At 36.6% G+C, this 20630-nt stretch overlaps 1 protein-coding gene across 1 annotated transcript in view; it reads left to right on the forward strand.

The window, feature by feature from the left end:
- LOC121387804 (ADAM 17-like protease) overlaps positions 1-20351 on the forward strand; it is a 42874-nt gene extending 22523 nt beyond the window's left edge. The window contains exons 12-23 of the mRNA XM_041519016.1: positions 1572-1577; positions 4049-4170; positions 6814-6886; positions 7587-7728; positions 9450-9551; positions 10917-10979; positions 12656-12729; positions 12959-13071; positions 15238-15316; positions 17908-17996; positions 18585-18638; positions 19993-20351. Of these exons, the coding sequence (XP_041374950.1) occupies positions 1572-1577; positions 4049-4170; positions 6814-6886; positions 7587-7728; positions 9450-9551; positions 10917-10979; positions 12656-12729; positions 12959-13071; positions 15238-15316; positions 17908-17996; positions 18585-18638; positions 19993-20118 (1043 nt within the window). The 3' untranslated portion in view covers positions 20119-20351. The remainder of the gene's footprint in view (positions 1-1571; positions 1578-4048; positions 4171-6813; positions 6887-7586; positions 7729-9449; positions 9552-10916; positions 10980-12655; positions 12730-12958; positions 13072-15237; positions 15317-17907; positions 17997-18584; positions 18639-19992) is intronic.
- The last annotated feature ends 279 nt before the right edge of the window (positions 20352-20630 follow it).

Consider the following 20630-nt stretch of genomic DNA (forward strand, 5'->3'; position numbering starts at 1 on the left):
TGTATAATATATTCAGTATCTCACAGATGATACTTAACAGGCAGATTTGGTTACTGCTCACAGTGTGTATAATATATTCAGTATCTCACAGACTATATACCGGCCTCGGTGGCGTCATGGTTAGGCCATCGGTCTACAGGTTGGTAGGTACTGGGTTCGGATCCCAGTCGAGGCATGGGATTTTTAATCCCTTGCTGCTAATCGGAAATAGTAGCCCATGTAGTGGCGACAGTGGGTTTCCTCTCAAAATCTGTGTGGTCCTTAACCATATGTCTGACGCCATATAACCGTAAATAAAATATGTTGAGTGCATCATTAAATAAAACATTTCTTTCTCACAGACTATACTTACTCAAAGGCAGATTTGGTTACAGCTCACGATGTGTATAATATATTCAGTATCTCACAGACAATACTTACTCAAAGGCAGATTTGGTTACAGCTCACGATGTGTATATTATATTCAGTATCTCACAGACAATACTTCCTCAAAGGCAGATTTGGTTACAGCTCACGGTGTGTATAATATATTTAGTATCTCACAGACAATATTTACGCAACAGGCAGACTTTGTTACTGCTCATGGTGTGTATAATATATTCAGTATCTCACAGACAATACTTACTGAAAGGCAGATTTGGTTTCAGCTCACGGTGTGTATAATATATTCAGTATCTCACAGACGATACACAAACAGGCAGATTTATTGTTCTTACATGTACCTAGATTAAATAGATTAAAGGTACATTCCTGAGTTCGATGCAATTTTTAAGATGTTATCAACTAACAGAGACTTTTTAATGATTGTAATTACATATCAACTATATTTTTCCAGGTAAAATATTAGTGGCTCTATATTAAACATGTTTCTGATCGTTCTAATATTTGTACTAGGTTAAATTTCATTTTATTTCCTAAAATATTATTTTTTTCGTACGTACAACATTATTTGAAGACAAAATTCAGTCTGGGCTTCTTACAAATATTAAGATGACCAGAAACACATTGAATATACAGACACTGATATTCTAAACAAGAAAATATATTTAATATGTACCGGGTATGTTTAATCATAGAAATATTTTATTAGTCGGAAACATCTTGCAATGCAGCAAACTCAGGAATGTCCCTTCAATAACAAATGGTACAAAATAAAATATATGGTACTGAATAAAATATTTTTAAAAGTTTTTTCTCTTATTTATTCATTCATTTCATTATTTTATTTTATTTTAAAAACCCTCTGACCCCCTTGTCTGGGAATAAGCTCACCCCTGCTAAGCTTATAGTGTTTTGTTTTGGTCACTATAGAGCTTATTCCTGGTCAAAACTAATATATAATTATATATATATTTGTCTTTTATTATATCCTTATATTTGTACGTTTTTCTTTTATTTCTTTCAAAAATTATAAATTAATATAATTTCAATTTTCTTATTCCTCCATTAATTTGACATTATATGATCAACAGTGTGCATGTTTCATTAGATTGTTCAGTTGTGTAACATAATATTATATCCTCTGAATGTTTTTTCTTTTTTCTTATTTCATATTCCTGGAATATCTGCAGAATTTGGTAAGCAAAAAGTATTTAATGCGTAGAATGTGATTTTATTATATACATAGCAATGAAATATATAGATCTACGGAAACCATAAAAGTGATATCCGGTGAAAAGTCATATTTTCACTGTATTTTAGCTACAATGAAAATATAGAAATCGTATTTACTTTTTTGTAAAAGTGCATGATTAAATTATCTCCCTTTGTCTCATTTCTTCATATTTAAATTTGATGATTACCAATGCTTCTGATCGTATTTGAAAAATAAAAGTAATTTAAACAACTGTACTTATGAAAAAAAGGGATACGAAGTGCAATTACGATAAAATATCTAAAACTAATTGAATAGGAAGCTAAATAATGATGACACAATGTAGTGTCATTGAGTGTAAGTGTAAGAATTTAACGGCATTCGACTCGTTTTGTTTTTGTGGGAGTTTTTGAAGGATCGCTTTGTCAGGTATGTTTGCACCGCAGTATTGTTAAATAAATGTTAATAAAGATAAATTTTATTCAAATTTCTTTTTAAAAGTCTATGGTTAAGTAAATAGCAAAGTTCCATAGGAAGAAATATATCATGACGTTATATGTTTTCGATAGGATAAGCGAAAAATATTACCAAACAGCGAAAGATATTTTCAAAAATTAGGAAATATGTATATAATAAATAGACCATTTCATGGGTTTTTTTCCAAATATGATTTTTATGTTAACGAGCGATTTTTTATGTCAATGAATGATATGTGAAAACCATATTTTCATACATCATTCATTGACATAAAAAATCGTATTAGAAAAAACCCATGAAATGGCCTCTTATGTATTTTAGTCAAATTGATCAAGCTGGAAAACAATTGATTCCGCCCCTGAATATATACACAATAATTGCAATGTTTTGTGAATTTATCAAATATATAACAGTGACAAATTATATAAATCACATAGCATAGTGAATGTATTAGTCCCCATCTGGTCCATCCAGAGGGGAATATTGGCTTTTTTTTGTCTTCGTCTGTATGTATGTTTGTCTGTCTCACAAATATCTTTTACCCACAATGCCTCAAGATACTGAGCTGGAGTTCTGTGTATAGCTTTACAAATTATTTCATGTTGATTTGCCCATTTTTGACAGCTAGTTACTTCCCTTGAAATTAGGAGATACAAAAATGTGTTATGCCTGGAAGGGAACATGTATTGCTTTTAACAGTACTCAGAATGGTTGTTTTATACTAAATAAAATATGTGACTGTGATACATCGATCAATTTTTAAAAAATAAAAATTATTTTAATTATAAAGTTTAACGTAGTTAAAAATACGCAAATCAGTGTCTTTCATCCTCTTTTTAATGATCTGTTTTATATAATGAGAGAGAAAGAGTATTTATTTACATGCCCATATACCACTACGGTTTCAGGCATGTCCGTCACAGGCTAAATCTCTGGATAGCCAGTGGCTTGGCCCGGGATATATAAATGTATATTTATATATAATGACACCGGCCTCAGTGGCGTCGTGGCAGGTCATCGGTCTACAGGCTGGTAGGTACTGGGTTCGCATCCCAGTCGCGGCATGGGCTTTTTAATCCAGATACCGACTCCAAACCCTGAGTGAGTGCTCCGCAAGACTCAATGGGTAGGTGTAAACCACTTGCACCGACCAGTGATCCATAACTGGTTCAACAAAGGCCATGGTTTGTGCTATCCTGCCTGTGGGAATCGCAAATAAAAGATCCCTTGCTGCCAATCGGAAGAGTAGCCCATGTAGTGGCGACAGCGGGTTTCCTCTCAAAATCTGTGTGGTCCTTAACCATATGTCTGACGCCATATAACCGTAAATAAAATGTGTTGAGTGCGTCGTTAAATAAAACACTTCTTTCTTTCTTTCTTTATATATAATGACATGCCATTTTTTTCTAAAGTGACATCATTTTCTGCATGATAGTTTTGTTATCTACTCTAAATCAGTGCAGGCCGTAGCCTAGTGGTAAGATGCATACCTGGTGTGCAGTTGGTCTAGGATCGATCCCCGTTGGTGGTCTTATTGGACTATTTCTCGTTCCAGCCAGTACCCCACGACTGGTATATCAAAGTATGTGCTATCCTGTCTGTGGGATGGTGCATATAAAAGATCCCTTGCTACTAATGAAAAAAATGTAGACAGTTTCCTCTATGAGTGTGTCAAAAGGACCAGATGTTTTGACATCCAATAGCCAATGATTAATAAATCAGTGTGCTCTAGTGGTGTTGTTAAACAAAACAAACTTCTTCTATTCTGAATCAGTGCATTAAAGAATGTTTAACAACACCCCAGAACAAAAAGTTACATTGGCTATTGAACTAAAAGTTAAAGATTGTTTTATTTATCCACACCACTAGAGCACATTGATTTATTAATCATCAGTCATTGGATCCCAAACATTTGGTAATTCCTACATGTAGTCTTAGAGAGGAAACCCACTGAGACCTTGTTGTTATTGTTTACAGGACACAATTGGGGAAGTGAACATGACCCAGCTTCTGGAGTGTGTGCCCCCGGATCTATTCTTGGAAACGGAAAATATCTCATGTACTCCTACTCTGTGAGCGGCTACGAGTCAAACAACGATGTAAGTAGAAGTGAGAGTTGAAGTCTTGTTTTGTTTAACGACACCACTAGAGCACAAACATGACAGCACTTACCACAGCCTTTGATATACCAGTTTTGTGCCACTGGTTGTTACGAGGGTAAAAACCCAATCAAAAGATTGGATTCACCAAGAAGGTTAATCCTATAAAGCTCAATGAATAAGTACTAAAAATTAGTTCAGTTTACTTAAAAGAAATGTTTTATATAACGACACACTCAGCACATTTTATTTATGGTTATATGGCATCAGACATATGGTTAAGGACCACACAGATTTTGAGAGGAAACCTGTTGTTGCCACTACATGGGCTACTCTTTCTGATTAGCAGCAAGGGATCTTTTATTTGCATTTCCCACAGGCAGGATAGCACAAACCATGGCCTTTGTTGAACCAGTTATGGATCACTGGTTGGTGCAAGTGGTTTACACCTACCCATTGAGCTTGCGGAGCACTCGCTCAGGGTTTGGAGTCGGTATCTGGATTAAAAATCCCATGCCTCGACTGGGATCTGAACCCAGTACCTACCAGCCTGTAGACCGATGGCCTAACCACGACGCAACCGAGGCCGGTTTCAATTTACTTGAATGATTATACCTATATTAAAAATTCACTAGACCTACTTTACTTCAAGTAAATACAATTTCACTTAGTTTCTAATAATTGGTTGTGTCACATAAAGAGGGAGATAGAGCTTAAAAACCCTTGGATTTTGGGGGTGAGGATGGCACAGAATATTCATATTTACAAAAGAGACTTCATTACAGCATTAACAAATTGTGTTTTCACTAGCTCCCAGGCATGGTAATAGTAGTTATTTACTAGCCCAACACTGAACAGCACTAGCCATGGGAGTAGGGCTATCATAATCTAGAAGCCCTGTCGGGCATGGCAATAGTAGTTATTTACTAGCCCAACACTGAACAGCACTAGCCATGGGAGTAGGGCTACCATAATCTAGAAGCCCTGTCGGGCATGGCAATAGTAGTTATTTACTAGCCCAACACTGAAAATCACTAGCCATGGGAGTGGGGCTACCATAATCTAGAAGCCCTGTCTGACATGGTAATAGTAGTTATTTACTAGCCCAACACTGAATAGCACTAGCCATGGGAGTGGGGCTACCATAATCTAGAAGCCCTGTCTGGCATGGCAATAGTAGTCATTTACTAGCCCAACACTGAATAGCACTAGCCATGGGAGTAGGGCTACCGTAATCTAGAAGCCCTGTCCGGCATGGCAATAGTAGTTATTTACTAGCCCAACACTGAATAGCACTAGCCATGGGAGTAGGGCTACCGTAATCTAGAAGCCCTGTCTGACATGGTAATGGTAGTTATTTACTAGCCCAACACTTAATATCACTAGCCATGGGAGTAGGGCTACCATAATCTAGAAGCCATGTCGGGCATAGCAATAATAGTTATTTACTAGCCTAACACTGAATAGCACTAGCCATGGGAGTGGGGCTACCATAATCTAGAAGCCCTGTTGGGCATGGCAATAGTAGTTATTTACTACCCCAACACTGAATATCACTATCCATGGGAGTGGGGCTACCATAATCTAGAAGCCCCATCGGGCATGGCAATAGTAGTTATTTACTAGCCCAACACTGAATATCACTAGCCATGGGAGTGGGGCTACTATAATCTAGAAGCCCCATCGGGCATGGCAGTAGTAGTTATTTACTAGCCCAACACTGAATATCACTAGCCATAGTAGTAGGGCTACCATAAACTAGAAGCCCTGTCATATGAGAACATTAAAAAAAAAAAAAAAAAAATATATATATATAATAATATTTATTTCAAATAACCTCGAAAGTGTTTTAAAATAAACATGCTATGTTTATTCACAAATCAATATTTTTTTCTGAATTCATGCTAGTTTTGTTACGGGCATTAAAGGGTTAATCCTGCAACTCAAACACCTCAGGCGAGTGCTCTACCACCTGAGCCAGATCCCATCCAAGTAGAAATGAAAATCGTGACGCAAGGGAAAGTGATTTAGATACTATGACTACTGAACAGTGCACCTTGTGCTGAGAGCGAGTCAGGGCCATTCCAGAATTATTACATGGGGGAGTTCAGTGATTGTGTCTTAATAATCTATATTAACTTACTTATATCACACTTGCTTGATCTGTTGGAAGCAGCTGCCATTTTAGCAGTAGGCCAGTCATTTAATGTGTGTATGAACTGATCAAATATATTATAATAATTGTGGTTTTTATTAAAAAAAAATGTATAAGTGTTTGTCTTTATTAACTCTGCCTGTCTGTCTGTTTGTCTCTCCCCTCCCTCAGCCTGTCTGTGTCTGTCTGTGTGTCTGTCTCTCTATCTCTGTCTGTCTTTCCTTCTGTATATCTGCCTGGCTGGCTGTCTGTCTGTGTGTGTCTGTCTCTCTCTGTCTCTGTCTCTCTCTGTCTCTGTCTCTCTCTGTTTCTGTAAATATTGTTGAATGTACAATATAGGGAGATACGTTAAATAGGTTCATATGTTAAAATAATAATTATAATAATTAAATAAAATGTTAAAAAGTTACAATAATTTATTGATCGGGTTGCATTATATGAATGGTTTTAGTCTAATGATATGTCTGTTTCGTACTGTTTTATTTCAGAAATTTAGTTCCTGTAGTAAATTCCTGATAAATGAAGTTTTGCAAGCCAAAGGACTTCAGGGCTGTTTTAAAGGTATGTGATGTTTTTAATTGATTTGTACTATACTTGAATTGGCAAGACAATCAAACAGGGTTTTCACTGTGAAGGAACTTGGTTCAGCTGCCTTGATAGGAAGGAGTGAGGAATATTTTATTTAACAACACACTCGACACATTTCACATTTTAATTACGGCCATATGGTGTCAGACATATATGCTTATAATTAAGGACCACACAGATACTGAGAGAGGAAACCTGATGCTGTCACTCTATGAGCTACTCTTTTCAATTAGGACAGGACATAGGAATAGGAATCAGAACAAGCTGTTGTAGTGCACGCCTGTCAGGAGCGCAGGTGTTGGCTCGTGCCGGCTCCTCCGTCCAGGTCAGGAAGTTTGCAGCAAGGAGTCTTTTATAGAGCACAGTTGAAGAATAATCAGTTATTTTGTGTTTTCATTGTAGAGGCAGTTTTGGAGTTTTATCAGTTATTTTGTGTTTTCATTGTAGAGGCAGTTTTGGAGTTTTATCAGTTATTTTGTGTTTTCATTGTAGAGGCAGTTTTGGAGTTTTCATTGTAGTTTCATCAGTTAGTTTGTGTTTTCATTGTAGTTTCATCAGTTATTTTGTGTTTTCATTGTAGTTTCATCAGTTATTTTGTGTTTTCATTGTAGTTTTATCATTTATTTTGTGTTTTGGTTGTAGTTTTATCAGTTAAGTTGTGTTGTGATTGTAGAAGCCGTGATGGCCACAACTTGTGGGAATGCAGTGTTGGAGTATGATAAAAATGAGGAATGCGATGCCGGATACCTTGGCAAGTTCGGACTCGACCCGTGCTGCAGTTCTAGCTGTCGTCTGATTGGCAGCTCGGAATGCAGGTACGATACCAGACATATTACATGTATGTAGTGTGAACCCAGCTCGTAGCTACCGGCCATAAGTCTGATGGCTTAACCACTACACTACCATGGCCGGTCTCTTTAACAACACTCCGATGCCATATAATCGTAAATAAAATGTGTTGAGTGCGTCATTAAATAAAACATTTTCTTTAACGACACCTCAGCACATTCATTTCTTTTCACATTACCTGTCCTCAGAACAATTAAGTGCACTCCCCTCCTACAGCTAGTAGTCTGGTCCGAACATCCCAACAGCCAATGGGATGGCCTAATTCTTCTACATTAGTTTTGCTAGTCTCGAATACAGTCGACAAAGGGTTTTTACGTCAGTTTTGCTAGTCTCAAATACAGTCGACAAAGGGTTTATACATCAGTTTTGCTCGTCTTGACTGCAGTCGACAAGGGTTTTACCTGAGTTTTACCTGAGTTTTACCTGAGTTTTGCATGTCTCGACTACTGTTGAGAATGGGTTTTACGTTTTCAACTTGATTTTTATGCTTATATCCAATTACGGTTCAAGCACGCTGTCCTAGATACTTCAGCTACCTGGGTTGTCTGTCCAGGACAGTGGTTAGCAGTTAGTGGTTAGTGAGAGAAAAAAGGGTGTAGTGGTCTTACACCTACTCATGGAGTCGTTAACACTCACTCTGGGTGGGAGCCGGTACCGAGCTGCGAACCCAGTACCTACCAGCCTTATATGTCCGATGGCTTAAACACGACGCCACCGAGGTCAGTGTTTTTTATGTTAGTTTTGCGCATCTCGACTACAGTCGACAGTGGATTTTTACTTTAGTTTTGAGCATTTTGACTAGTCAATAATGTGTTTGTACATTAGTTTTGCATGTCTCGACTACAGTCGATAATTGGTTTTTATTTTAGTTTTGTGTGTCTCGACTACAGTCGATAATTGGTTTTATTTTAGTTTTGTGTGTCTCGACTACAGTCAATAATTGGTTTTTATTTTAGTTTTGTGTGTCTCGACTACAGTCAATAATTGGTTTTTATTTTAGTTTTGTGCGTCTCAACTACAGTCAATAATTGGTTTTTACATTAGTTTTGTGTGTCTTGACTGCAGTCGACAATGGGAGGGAAAGAGTTAATAGTAGCAGTGTACAGTGTATCGTCATGTCCTATAATGTTATTAATTTAACAGCATACAATATGTTGTCATGCTTTGTAAGGGTTAAGTTGAAATTCAGTTTTAGCCATACATGTATATGTTACTATTGTCGTCTATATGTGATTTGATTAGGTGGTATATATACATGTATATGTGGCTATTGTCTATATGCGATTTGATTAGGTGGTATATATACATGTATATGTGACTATTGTCGTCTATATGTGATTTGGTTAGGTGGTATATATACATGTATATGTGACTATTGTCGTCTATATGCGATTTGATTAGGTGATATATATACATGTATATGTGACTATTGTCGTCTATATGCGATTTGATTAGGTGGTATATATACATGTATATGTGACTATTGTCGTCTATATGCGATTTGATTAGGTGGTATATATACATGTATATGTGACTATTGTCGTCTATATGCGATTTGATTAGGTGGTATATATACATGTATACATATGTATGTGACTATTGTTGTCTATATGCGATTTGATTAGGTGGTATATATATATATACACCCTGCTGTGGTATTTTGAAACATGTTTATTTTATGTTTCAGTCCAGTGAACCACGAGTGCTGTGTGAACTGCAAGACAGCACAGATCGGGCTGGTATGTAACCAGGGGAGTGAAACAAGCTGCAAGAAACCGTCGTATTGTCTATATCCTTGTTGTACATAATAATATTAATTATAATTATTATAATGATAATAATAATCGGTCTGATGTGTAACCAAGGAAGTGAAACAAGCTGCAATAAACCATTATAATGTATATATCTATATATATATATATATATATCCTTGTTGTACATAATAATAATAATAATAATAATAATAAATATAATAATAAATATAATAATAATAATATATATAACCACAAGCAGTAATGCCGGATTCCCAAGCTATAATAGCTGTACATTACTCAGACATATTTATACGACATTTAATTACAGCAGTAATGCCGGATTCCCAAGCTATAATAGCTGTACATTACTCAGACATATTTATACGACATTTAATTACAGCAGTAATGCCGGATTCCCAAGCTATAATAGCTGTACATTACTCAGACATATTTATACGACATTTAATTACAGCAGTAATGCCGGATTCCCAAGCTATAATAGCTGTACATTACTCAGACATATTTATACGACATTTAATTACAGCAGTAATGCCGGATTCCCAAGCTATAATAGCTGTACATTACTTAGACATATTTATACACATTTAATTACAGCAGTAATGCCGGATTCCCAAGCTATAATAGCTGTACATTACTCAGACATTTATACGACATTTAATTACAGCAGTAATTACCCACACACATTTGCAAAATCTATGTGAAAATTTATTTTCAAAAATTAAAAAATGTAAATTGACAGTTTATTACACTCTAGAGTAGACTACAACCGTAAAAATAAAATTGGCGTATCGTAAACACTTCTTGACTTACATTTATTTTTGTGTTTTAAAAATGAAAAAACTGCCTGAAAAGGAACAGACTTAACATTAAAAATCCAAATTCCCAGGAAGTAAACAACATATAAATTCAATATTACGACACTTTTATGTAGATAGACAGTAGAAATTAAATCTAGAATTTCAAGAGTTTTTACTTGTAAATTTCATAGAAACTGGCATACAGTACGAAATTTGCGATAGAGGCCAATATACATAACCTATAAACACCATTGTTTAATACCATCAATCCCACTGGTGGGCCTAACTATTTACCAAATTTCAGCTATATAGGCCTAGAACATTTCTTACAAAATGACAAAACAGACGTCTGAAGAATGTTTTTACTAAATTTTATATACAATACACATAACCTTTCAATTTCAATTTCATTTCAACTTATTTTCATGCTTATATCCAATTAAGGTTCAAGCACATTGTCCTGGGCACACCTCAGCTATCTGGGCTGTCTGTCCAGGACAGTGGGTTAGTTGTTAGTTGGTTAGTGGTTAGTAAATTAACCTATGAGACAGAGTCCTCTGATCTTTCCTTAATGATGTTCACTGGTGATGGATTTGACTGCCCAACTCCTCAAAATGCAGACGACAATACCACGTGCCTTGACAGGTGAGTTGATACGACAATACCACATGCCTTGACAGGTGAGTTGATACGACAATACCACGTGCCTTGACAGGTGAGTTGATACGACAATACAACGTGTCTTGACAGGTGAGTTGATACGACAATACCACGTGCTTTGACAGGTGAGTTGATACGACAATACCACATGTCTTGACAGGTGAATTGATACCACAATACCACGTGCCTTGACAGGTGAGTTGATACGACAGTACCACGTGTCTTGACAGGTGAGTTGATACGACAATACCACGTGCCTTGACAGGTGAGTTGATACGACAATACCACGTGCCTTGACAGGTGAGTTGATACGACAATACCACGTGTCTTGACAGGTGAGTTGATACGACAATACCACGTGCCTTGACAGATGAGTTGATATGACAATACCACGTGCCTTGACAGGTGAGTTGATACAATACCACATGCCTTGACTAGTGAGTTGATACAACAATACCACGTGCCTTGACAGGTGAGTTGATACGACAATACCACGTGCCTTGACAGGTGAGTTGATACGACAATACCACGTGCCTTGACAGGTGAGTTGATACGACAATACCACGTGCCTTGACAGGTGAGTTGATACGACAATACCACGTGCCTTGACAGGTGAGTTGATACGAGCTTACAGCAGGTGATTATCAAACCTGTGTTAAAATTAGTTTCTATCATTACGTATAATTAAATTAAATATTGTGGAGATTTGGGGAAGGGGATTCTGTGTTTACAGAAATTGCAGATTTTGAAATGGAATTCTAAAATATTCAGATTACATAAATGTTACGATTCTTACGGAATCCTAAGATTCAATTCCGGGAATGCAATAACGCTACTACCTCCTCCCCTTTTGGTGGAAAGTTAGCTGATAAAAGTTGTATTGTATTGTACATTGTATATTAAACATCATTATTGGATATCAGACATGTTGTAACTTTGACATATAGTCTCAGAGAAGAAACCTGCTACATTTTTCCAATTGTAGCAAGGGATCTTTTATAATATGCACTGTCCCACAGACAGGATAGCACATACCACGGCCTTTGACATACCAGTTGTGGTGCACTGCCTGGAATGAGATATATAGCCCAATGGGCCCACAAACGGGGATTGATCCCAAACCAACCGCACATCAGTTTTCGAGCGCTTTACCATTGGTTTCCATCCCGCCCCTTAGCTGATGAGTACACACATGTATTTAGTCTGTGGTTTGTTTTAAGGATTAGATGAAGATGTGAAACGATGGAGTGTTGTGATTGGTGCTGTATATTAATAGTGTTTTCCCTAGCCTGTTTTAGCATGGTGCAGCAACATGCCTCACTAGTCTAGCACCATCTTGCCTCAATCAGCGCCATGCTGCCCTGAGATTAAACAAGCCTTTTTCAGTAATTAATTCTAAAATTGCCTTTATAAAGCACCCAAAAAAAGGTATTATTAATTAATAAAATATGCCTTTTATATCTTTTGCCATTCATTTATTAAAGCAAACACATAATTTACATTAATGTTTATTTTAATTAATTTTTGTGTATTTTTAATGAAAAACAAGTGCCCCGAAAATGGTGAAAATGCCCCCAAAAGTGTTTGGTCTACCATGCCTTGCCTAATTTCTAGGAAAATCACTATCTAATAATAATGATGTTTTTGTTTGTTGGTTTCAGTGGAAAATGTTTCCAGGGAGTTTGTCGACCTTTCTGTGAGGCTAGAAACAAGATAAGCTGTGTTTGTGATGAAGGTAAACAGGCTATTTTCACCTTTTTTTTTTAAAAGCAATGTTTATTCAAATAAAAGAAGTGGATTGGTAAACAGGCGGTATAGACTTACTATATAAATGTTCTACTTCCTGTTTACTTTGAATTAAGTTTAATTATATATAATTGCAGTTGCTACTTCCTTTTTAATTTGAATTCAGTTTAATTATTGCAGCTGCTACTTCCTTAAGTTTATATTTTTAATTTTTGCAGTTGCAACTTCCTGTTTGCGATGTTGTCGTAGTAACACAAGTGCAGCGTGTGAACCATACAGCACGACTCCATTACCCAATGGTCGGCCTTGTGTGCAGGGATATTGTGATTCGGTTTGTAAATTACTTTACTCTCAGGACAGGAGTTAGTCGATTCGGTTTGTGTTAATTACTTTAATCTTAAGACGGGCGTTAGTTGATTCGGTTTGTAAATTACTTTAATCTCAAGACGGGAGTTAGTTGATTCGGTTTGTAAATTACTTTAATCTCAAGACGGGTGTTAGTTGATTCGGTTTGTAAATTACTTTAATCTTAAGACGGGCGTTAGTTGATTCGGTTTGTAAATTACTTTAATCTCAAGATGGGAATTAGTCGATTCGGTTTGTAAATTACTTTAATCTCAAGACGGGAGTTAGTCGATTCGGTTTGTAAATTACTTTAATCTCAAGACGGGAGTTAGTCGATTCGGTTTGTAAATTACTTTAATCTCTAAACGGGCATTAGTCGATTCGGTTTGTAAATTACTTTATATCTCTGAACGGGCATTAGTCGATTCGGTTTGTCAATTACTTTAATCTCTGAATGGGCGTTAGTCGATTCGGTTTGTAAATTACTTTAATCTTGGGACTGGCGTTAGTCATTTCGGTTTGTAAATTACTTTAATCTCTGAACGGGCGTTAGTCGATTCGGTTTGTAAATTACTTTAATCTCTGAACGGGCGTTAGTCAATTCGGTTTGTAAATTACTTTAATCTCTGAACGGGCATTATTCGATTCGGTTTGTAAATTACTTTAATCTTGGGATGGGCGTTAGTCGATTTGGTTTGTGAATTACTTTAATCTCGGGACAGGCGTTAGCCCAGTGGTAAAGCACTCACCATTGGTATAGGCCCATTGGGCTATAATTCTCATTAGAGCCAGTGCACCACGACTGGTTGTAACAAAGGCTGTGGTATGTACTATCTTGCCGGTGGGAACTTGTATATAACGGATCCCTTGTTGCTAATGAGAAAGAGTAGCCAATTACATGTCAGCAGGTTTCCTCTTTTAATTGTGTGGCCCTTGACCATATACGTCGGACACCATATAACGGTAATTAAAATGTGTTGAGTGTCATAAAAATAAGTGGAAATATACCTTCCTTTCTTTTGTTCTCTTGGGCTATGTTGTGTTGTGTGATCCTGTCTTGAATCTCGGACTTTATGTCCCAACTAGTGCCCCATGACTGGTATATCACAATCTGTGGTATGTGCTGTCCTGTCTCCAGGAAACATGCATATACATGTATATAAAGATCCATTATAATTGCTTTTTGGAAGAAGCAAGCTTGTCTGGTGGAAGCAGGGGTTGGGGGGTTAAATTCTGTTTGATGAAGTGTCAAAATAACCACATCTTGGCCGCCTGGCACCAAATTAGTAGCCCAAGTTTGAAATGTGCTGAGGTGTTGTGTAACAAATATTCCTGTCTATATCAAGTGTTGAAATAACCACATGTTAGACACTAAATAGAAATTGTTAAAAATGTGCTGAGGTGTTGTGTAACAAATATTCCTGTCTATATCAAGTGTTGAAATAACCACATGTTAGACACTAAATAGAAATTGTTAAAAATGTGCTGAGGTGTCGATAAACTTTCACTTCATTTCAGTCTCCGACATTATTAAATTTTGTTCTAGAAGTTGGGAAAAAACCAACACTTTAAGTTAAAGTTTAAAATTTGTCTTACCGTTTATAATCCTGATATATATATATATATATGAGACCTTAATGTTTTTAAAAGGAACAAATGAAACAATATATAATATTCATATTTATAAGTAAAAGTTGAGTTTGTTTTGTTTAACGGCACCACTAGAGCACACTGATTTATTAATCATCGGCTATTGGATGTCAAACATTTGGTAATTCTGACATATTGTCATAGAGAAGAAACCTGCTATGTTTTTCCATCAGTAGTAAGGGATCGTTTATATGCACTATCCCACAGACAGGATAGCACATACCACAGCCTTTTATATACGAGAAATAGCCCAAGGGGCCCACCAACGGGGATTGATCCCAAATCAACCAGGCATCAAGCGAGCACTTTACCACTGGCCTATGTCCCTCACTTTATTCATATTCATTTTTCATCAGAACCTTTTTTTCCCCTTAAGTTTCAGTCCCTATCAAACCCATGCATTCACCCCTTTTAGACACAACCCTGCATGGGTCTACTTTGGATACAAAACAGAGTAATCAATGTGGTCACTTGTAATGTTTATATTTTAATCTCGTTCCAGGGCTCTTGTAAAAAGACAACGCAAAGCACCATAGAACGATTGTTTAGCATCATTCAGACCTTATCGATCGACAAAATCTGTAAGTTGAGAACATGATATTTTTATAGAATATTATTAAATAGAGAATAACTAGTTAATGACATCAGATATCTGCTTTATCCTGTGAAGGTAAGAATGGGAACTCAGGGGCGTGCGCAGGAAATTTTGCAGGGGGGGGGGGGGGTGAGGTGTTTGGCGGTGGGTCTGGGAGGCCCTCCCGCCGAACATTTAGAAAAATTGACCCCTTCTAGGGCTATTCTGAGGTGTTTTCTGCTGGCTAGCCGAGCTGCTTTCACAGGAATGTAAAAAATTGGGTTATGAATTATTTTTTGGCCTTGAGCAGGGGGAGTTTCGACCCCCAAACAACAACACCCACCCACCCCCACCCCCCACTCCCACCCCCACCCCACGCACTCGCCTGGAACTGTCTCATTCGGCCTGAACAGGATAAAGCAGATATCAGAAGTCAGTAACTAGATATTATTATCCTGCAGACCATAAAAATTAAGGGACAAAGCTATTATTTCTGTTATTTCTGCCACATTGTACAATGACCTAGAAGTAGCCATGCGTGTGACGTCATATGTGTAACCATGCGTGTGACGTCGTATGTGTGACATCAAAAGTGATAATCTGCTAGTATACGTTTATGACTTGGCTTTAATCGGTCATGATAATCTGTCAATAGAAACAGTGGTTGCAGGATAAACAATTTTATGATAGAATAGGTATTGTATCAATGTAATAAAGGTATGTGATATTTTTCAGATCACATACTTTCAGAATTTGATTAGATTAAATGCAAATTAAATGTAAATTAATCAGGTTACAGCACTTATCGACATGCAGGCAAACATACTGTGACGACGCTCCAGAATTGACATATATGCATCGACAGTCGTCAAACAAAAACATGTCAATAGCAACTTTACATTGAAAGTTGTCCAGGGTTATAAAAAATTCATGCACTAATTCATTTTAATGTAAGGATATCTGACGTTATTCCCATTCAAAACGACACTGCGTCACATATTCATACGTCATTTGAATATCAATTAATGGCTGATTGGAATTATAGTTGCTTATACAGTTTATATAAATATGTTGTATTAAGTTTGAAAATATAAGACTCCATCATATGCGATCATGTGGGATAGAAAAAGTACACCTGAGGTGGTGAAAATTTCGACTATTATTTTACACGAACAGACTAAAGATGGCTGAACAAGTAACTTTTTTATTTGATAATTTTATCATAAATAAACTACACTATCGTATTTGCTGTGTTTGTTTCATGTGTTAAATGAAATAATTTAACACTACAAATTAACAAGATAGCTTTTAAAATGAAGATTTTAATAACAAATATTAATTTAAAACGGTGTCTAATGACCTCACGTCGCCACCTCACATTAATATGATGTCATATATTACCAACGACGTCATGTTAAACGCAAGTGCATGATATCCCATGTAAGATAGAAATTTCTTGCATGGCTTTCTTTCATGGGGTAGCTCTGTCCCATATACCTGAGGATGAGAGAATATATGACAAAGAGGTTATTACTGTCATGTGTTTCAGTATAGTCAGTATTATACATGTATATTAGGAATACAAATAATGTATTATGCTTGCCAGAGGTTCGCATAATACAATTTTTATTCCTAATATATGATATTGACGATACCAGAAAACAGTGGTATCAATCTCTATAGATTTCATTTAATTACAGTGAAACCCCTGTAAATTGGACACCCACGGGACCAAGTAAAAAGTCTGGTTTAAAGGGTTTTCCAGGTTGGACAGGTTGTTTTATACTGATATTTAAAAAGGGCCCATGAAAAATGTCCAGTTTTGAGGGAATTCTAGTTTACAGAGGGTCCAGTTTGGAGGAGTTTTATTATACTATCAAGTTTATGTCACAAGTGAAATTGTTACAAGATTTAATTGTTATTAAATAAGTTGAAAACAATGTATTTACAGAGTATTATTAAACTATTACATTCTATTTAATTACAGTATCAAGTTCATGTCTTTAAAGCTTGCCTATTAATACACCGTTATGCTATGTTATCTAAACCTTACTAAATACCAAAACGTAAACTGATATTCTATATTTTAAAATAGATTTGTGGTGAATTTCATTTCTGATGTATATAGGGGGCCAGGATCCAGCCCAGTGGTAAAGTGCTCACTCGATGCGCGGCTGGTGTGGGATCGATCCCCGTTGGTGAGCCCAGACCGACCGCGCATCAAGCGAACACTTTACCACTGGGCTGCGTGAACATCTTATGGAAGGCGACACATTTTATTCTGCGGACTATTCGTACATTAACTGTGAGGTCAGGTCAGGTCAGGACATAGGGTTTAATGTGCACATTCAGAACAAGCTGTTGTAACACACGCTTGTCATGGGTGCAGGTGTCAGCCCATGCTGGCTCCTCCATCCAGGACAAGATTAACTATGCATTTCCTTTCCTATTTAACTCTTTATCAATGAAGTGTTGAAATAACTAATATTTGTTTTTTATATATAATTATATAAATACCAAGTATATGTAGTTTAAAATGTGCTGAAATATTTTTATTTTGATACATACAGGTAGATAATTAAAAAGTGTTAATTTCAGTGGAATTTTTCCGTAACAACATAGTGGGAGCTGTGATGATATTCTCGCTGATTGTGTGGATTCCTGTGTGTATATTCCTCTCTTTACGGGTAAGCACCATCTTTTGTTTGCTGCTGTTATTAGTAGTAGCTTTTGTTGTTGTTCTTGTTGTTATTAGCAGTAGCTTTTGTTGTTGTTCTTGTTGTTATTAGCAGTAGCTTTTGTTGTTGTTGCAATTTGGTATTACATGGCTTCTAGGATTTTTATCAAATTCACTAGCCATCAGATCAGTAATTTAAGAAATTTACTAGCCATGATTAAAAATTCACTAGCCCTACTTTACTTTAAGTAAATACAATTTTACTAATTAATAGTAATAATCGGATATGTCACCTAAAGAGGGAGATGGAGCTTAAAAACACTAACATTGGGGGTATGTGGGGAGTGGGTTACAGGATATTCATATTTAAAAAATAGACTAAAATGCAGCATTTTACAACTTTTGTTTTCACTAGCCGTTGGGCATGGCAATATAAGTTATTTACTAGCCCAACACTGAATATCACTAGCTATGGGAGTGGGGCTACCATAATCTAGAAGCCCTGCTGTATTAATAGAAATATGAAGTCATCTAGCTTGTTTTTATGCATTTCGACACTACAGTATTACCGGTATATATTTTTGATATTTCATTTAAGGATTATGAGCGCAAGAAACGGTTCAAACTGGACATGTATCGTGAAATAAGAAGGGTAAGTACTGTATCGCTGTATACAATATAGGCCCTGGAGTTTAGTACTTTATTATATGGACTTTAATTGTTCTTCAATTGTTCTTCAATTGTTCTTATTTCGAAAGTGGGACGTAGCCCAGTGGGAAAACACTCGCTTGATGCACGATCAGTCTAGGATCAATTCCTGTTGGGCTATTTGTCACTCTACCATGACTGGTATATCAAAGGCCGTGGTGTGTGCTATCCTGTCTGTGAAATGGTGCATATAAAAGATCCCTTGCTACTAATGGAAAAATGTAGCGGGTTTCATCTCTATGACTGTCAAAATGACCATATGTTTGTCATCCAATAGCCGATGATTAATAAATCAATGTGCTCTAGTGGTGTCGTTCAACAAAACAAACTCCTTCTTCTTTAATTGTTCTTCGGTATATTTTAAAACACAACTTATTTTCATGCTTATATCCAATTAAGATTCAGGTAGGCTGTCCTGAACACACGTTTCTGTTACTGGAGCTGTCTTGTCTAAGCCAATGGGTGTTTGGTTAGTGAGAGAGGTCAGTGGGTGTTTGGTTAGTGAGAGAGGTCAGTGGGTGTTTGGTTAGTGAGAGAGAAGTCGGTGCAGTGGCCTATTGAGTGTACCAGCAGGGCTTGAAACCAGTACTAACCAGTCTTAATTATACTCAATGGCTTCACCACTACATGATGGATACTGGTGCTATGTTTGTTTATTACAGCCCCCTATATATTTCATTCAAATGCTTAATCGGGTCGGGATGTGGCCCAGTGGTTAAATCGCTCGTTTGATGCGCAGTCGGTCTGGGATTGATCCCTATCGGTGGGCCCATTGGGCTATTTCTTTGTTCCAGCCAGTGCACCACGACTGGTATATCAAAGGCCATGGTATGTACTACCCTGTCTGTGGGATAGTGCATGTAAAAGATCCCTTGCTGCTAATCGAAAAGAGTTGTGACAGCATAGTAATCTTATAATTTGAATTGGCGTACATGATAAATTAAATAATTATATTCTTACATATACATGTATGTATACATGTATGTACGTATTCAGGTAAAGGTATAAAAACATGTATTTATAGATTACCATGGTATATTACTTACATGTATTTTGCAGAACTAAAATTTTATTGAATAATAAATTATAATTAACACATTGGAACAAATAAAATATTATGTTTTTGTCATATTGCTGATAAAAATATTTGTATTGTAAAATGTAGGAAGAGGTCTTAAATTAATATATACATGTAGGCTATAACTATAGAATGTGTTGGCCAATTACAATCTGCATGTTTTGTAACAATACTAAATCATGATTCAGTTTTTATTAATTTTTTGTTTTGTTCTTTTTAGGATCGGTTTTTGGTGTTTGATGAAGATGGCCGAAAAACAAAGACATCAGAAAAAGAACAACAGTTGCGCCAGCGACCTCAATCCAGTGCATCGTCAAACCATCTGTACGATGTGTCTAAATACTAAGGTCTCACTCCACAGTTACACCACAGTTATTACCCAGCAGTCATTTACCATTTATTGTGGAAGATATTTGTTTATATTTTATCAATGAGAAAAGACCCGTTGGTATAACATACTATTAATAGAGGATATTTCATGTTTTTTGTCAAATATGATTTACATGTATGTCTCATCGAGTGAAGTTTGCAATCATATCTCATGAGTCGCACTTGCACAACGAGTGTGATATGATTGCAAACTTCACAAGATGAGATATAAATTATATAACTTTTGGCAATTTAGCCCAGTTGTACAGCGCTCGCTCGATGCGCAGTCGGTGTGGGATCGATCGCCGTCGGTGGGTCCATTGGGCTATTTCTCGTTTCAGCCAGTGCACCACGACTGGTATATCAAAGGCCGTGGTATGTGCTATCCTGTTTGTGGGATGGTGCATATAAAAGATCTCTTGTTGCTTATCGAAAAAGAGTAGCCCATGAAGTGGCGACAGCTGGTTTCCTCTCTCAATATCTGTGTGG

This window comes from Gigantopelta aegis, chromosome 13 (assembly GCF_016097555.1).
Source record: "Gigantopelta aegis isolate Gae_Host chromosome 13, Gae_host_genome, whole genome shotgun sequence".
Classification (NCBI taxonomy): Eukaryota; Metazoa; Mollusca; class Gastropoda; order Neomphalida; family Peltospiridae; genus Gigantopelta; species Gigantopelta aegis.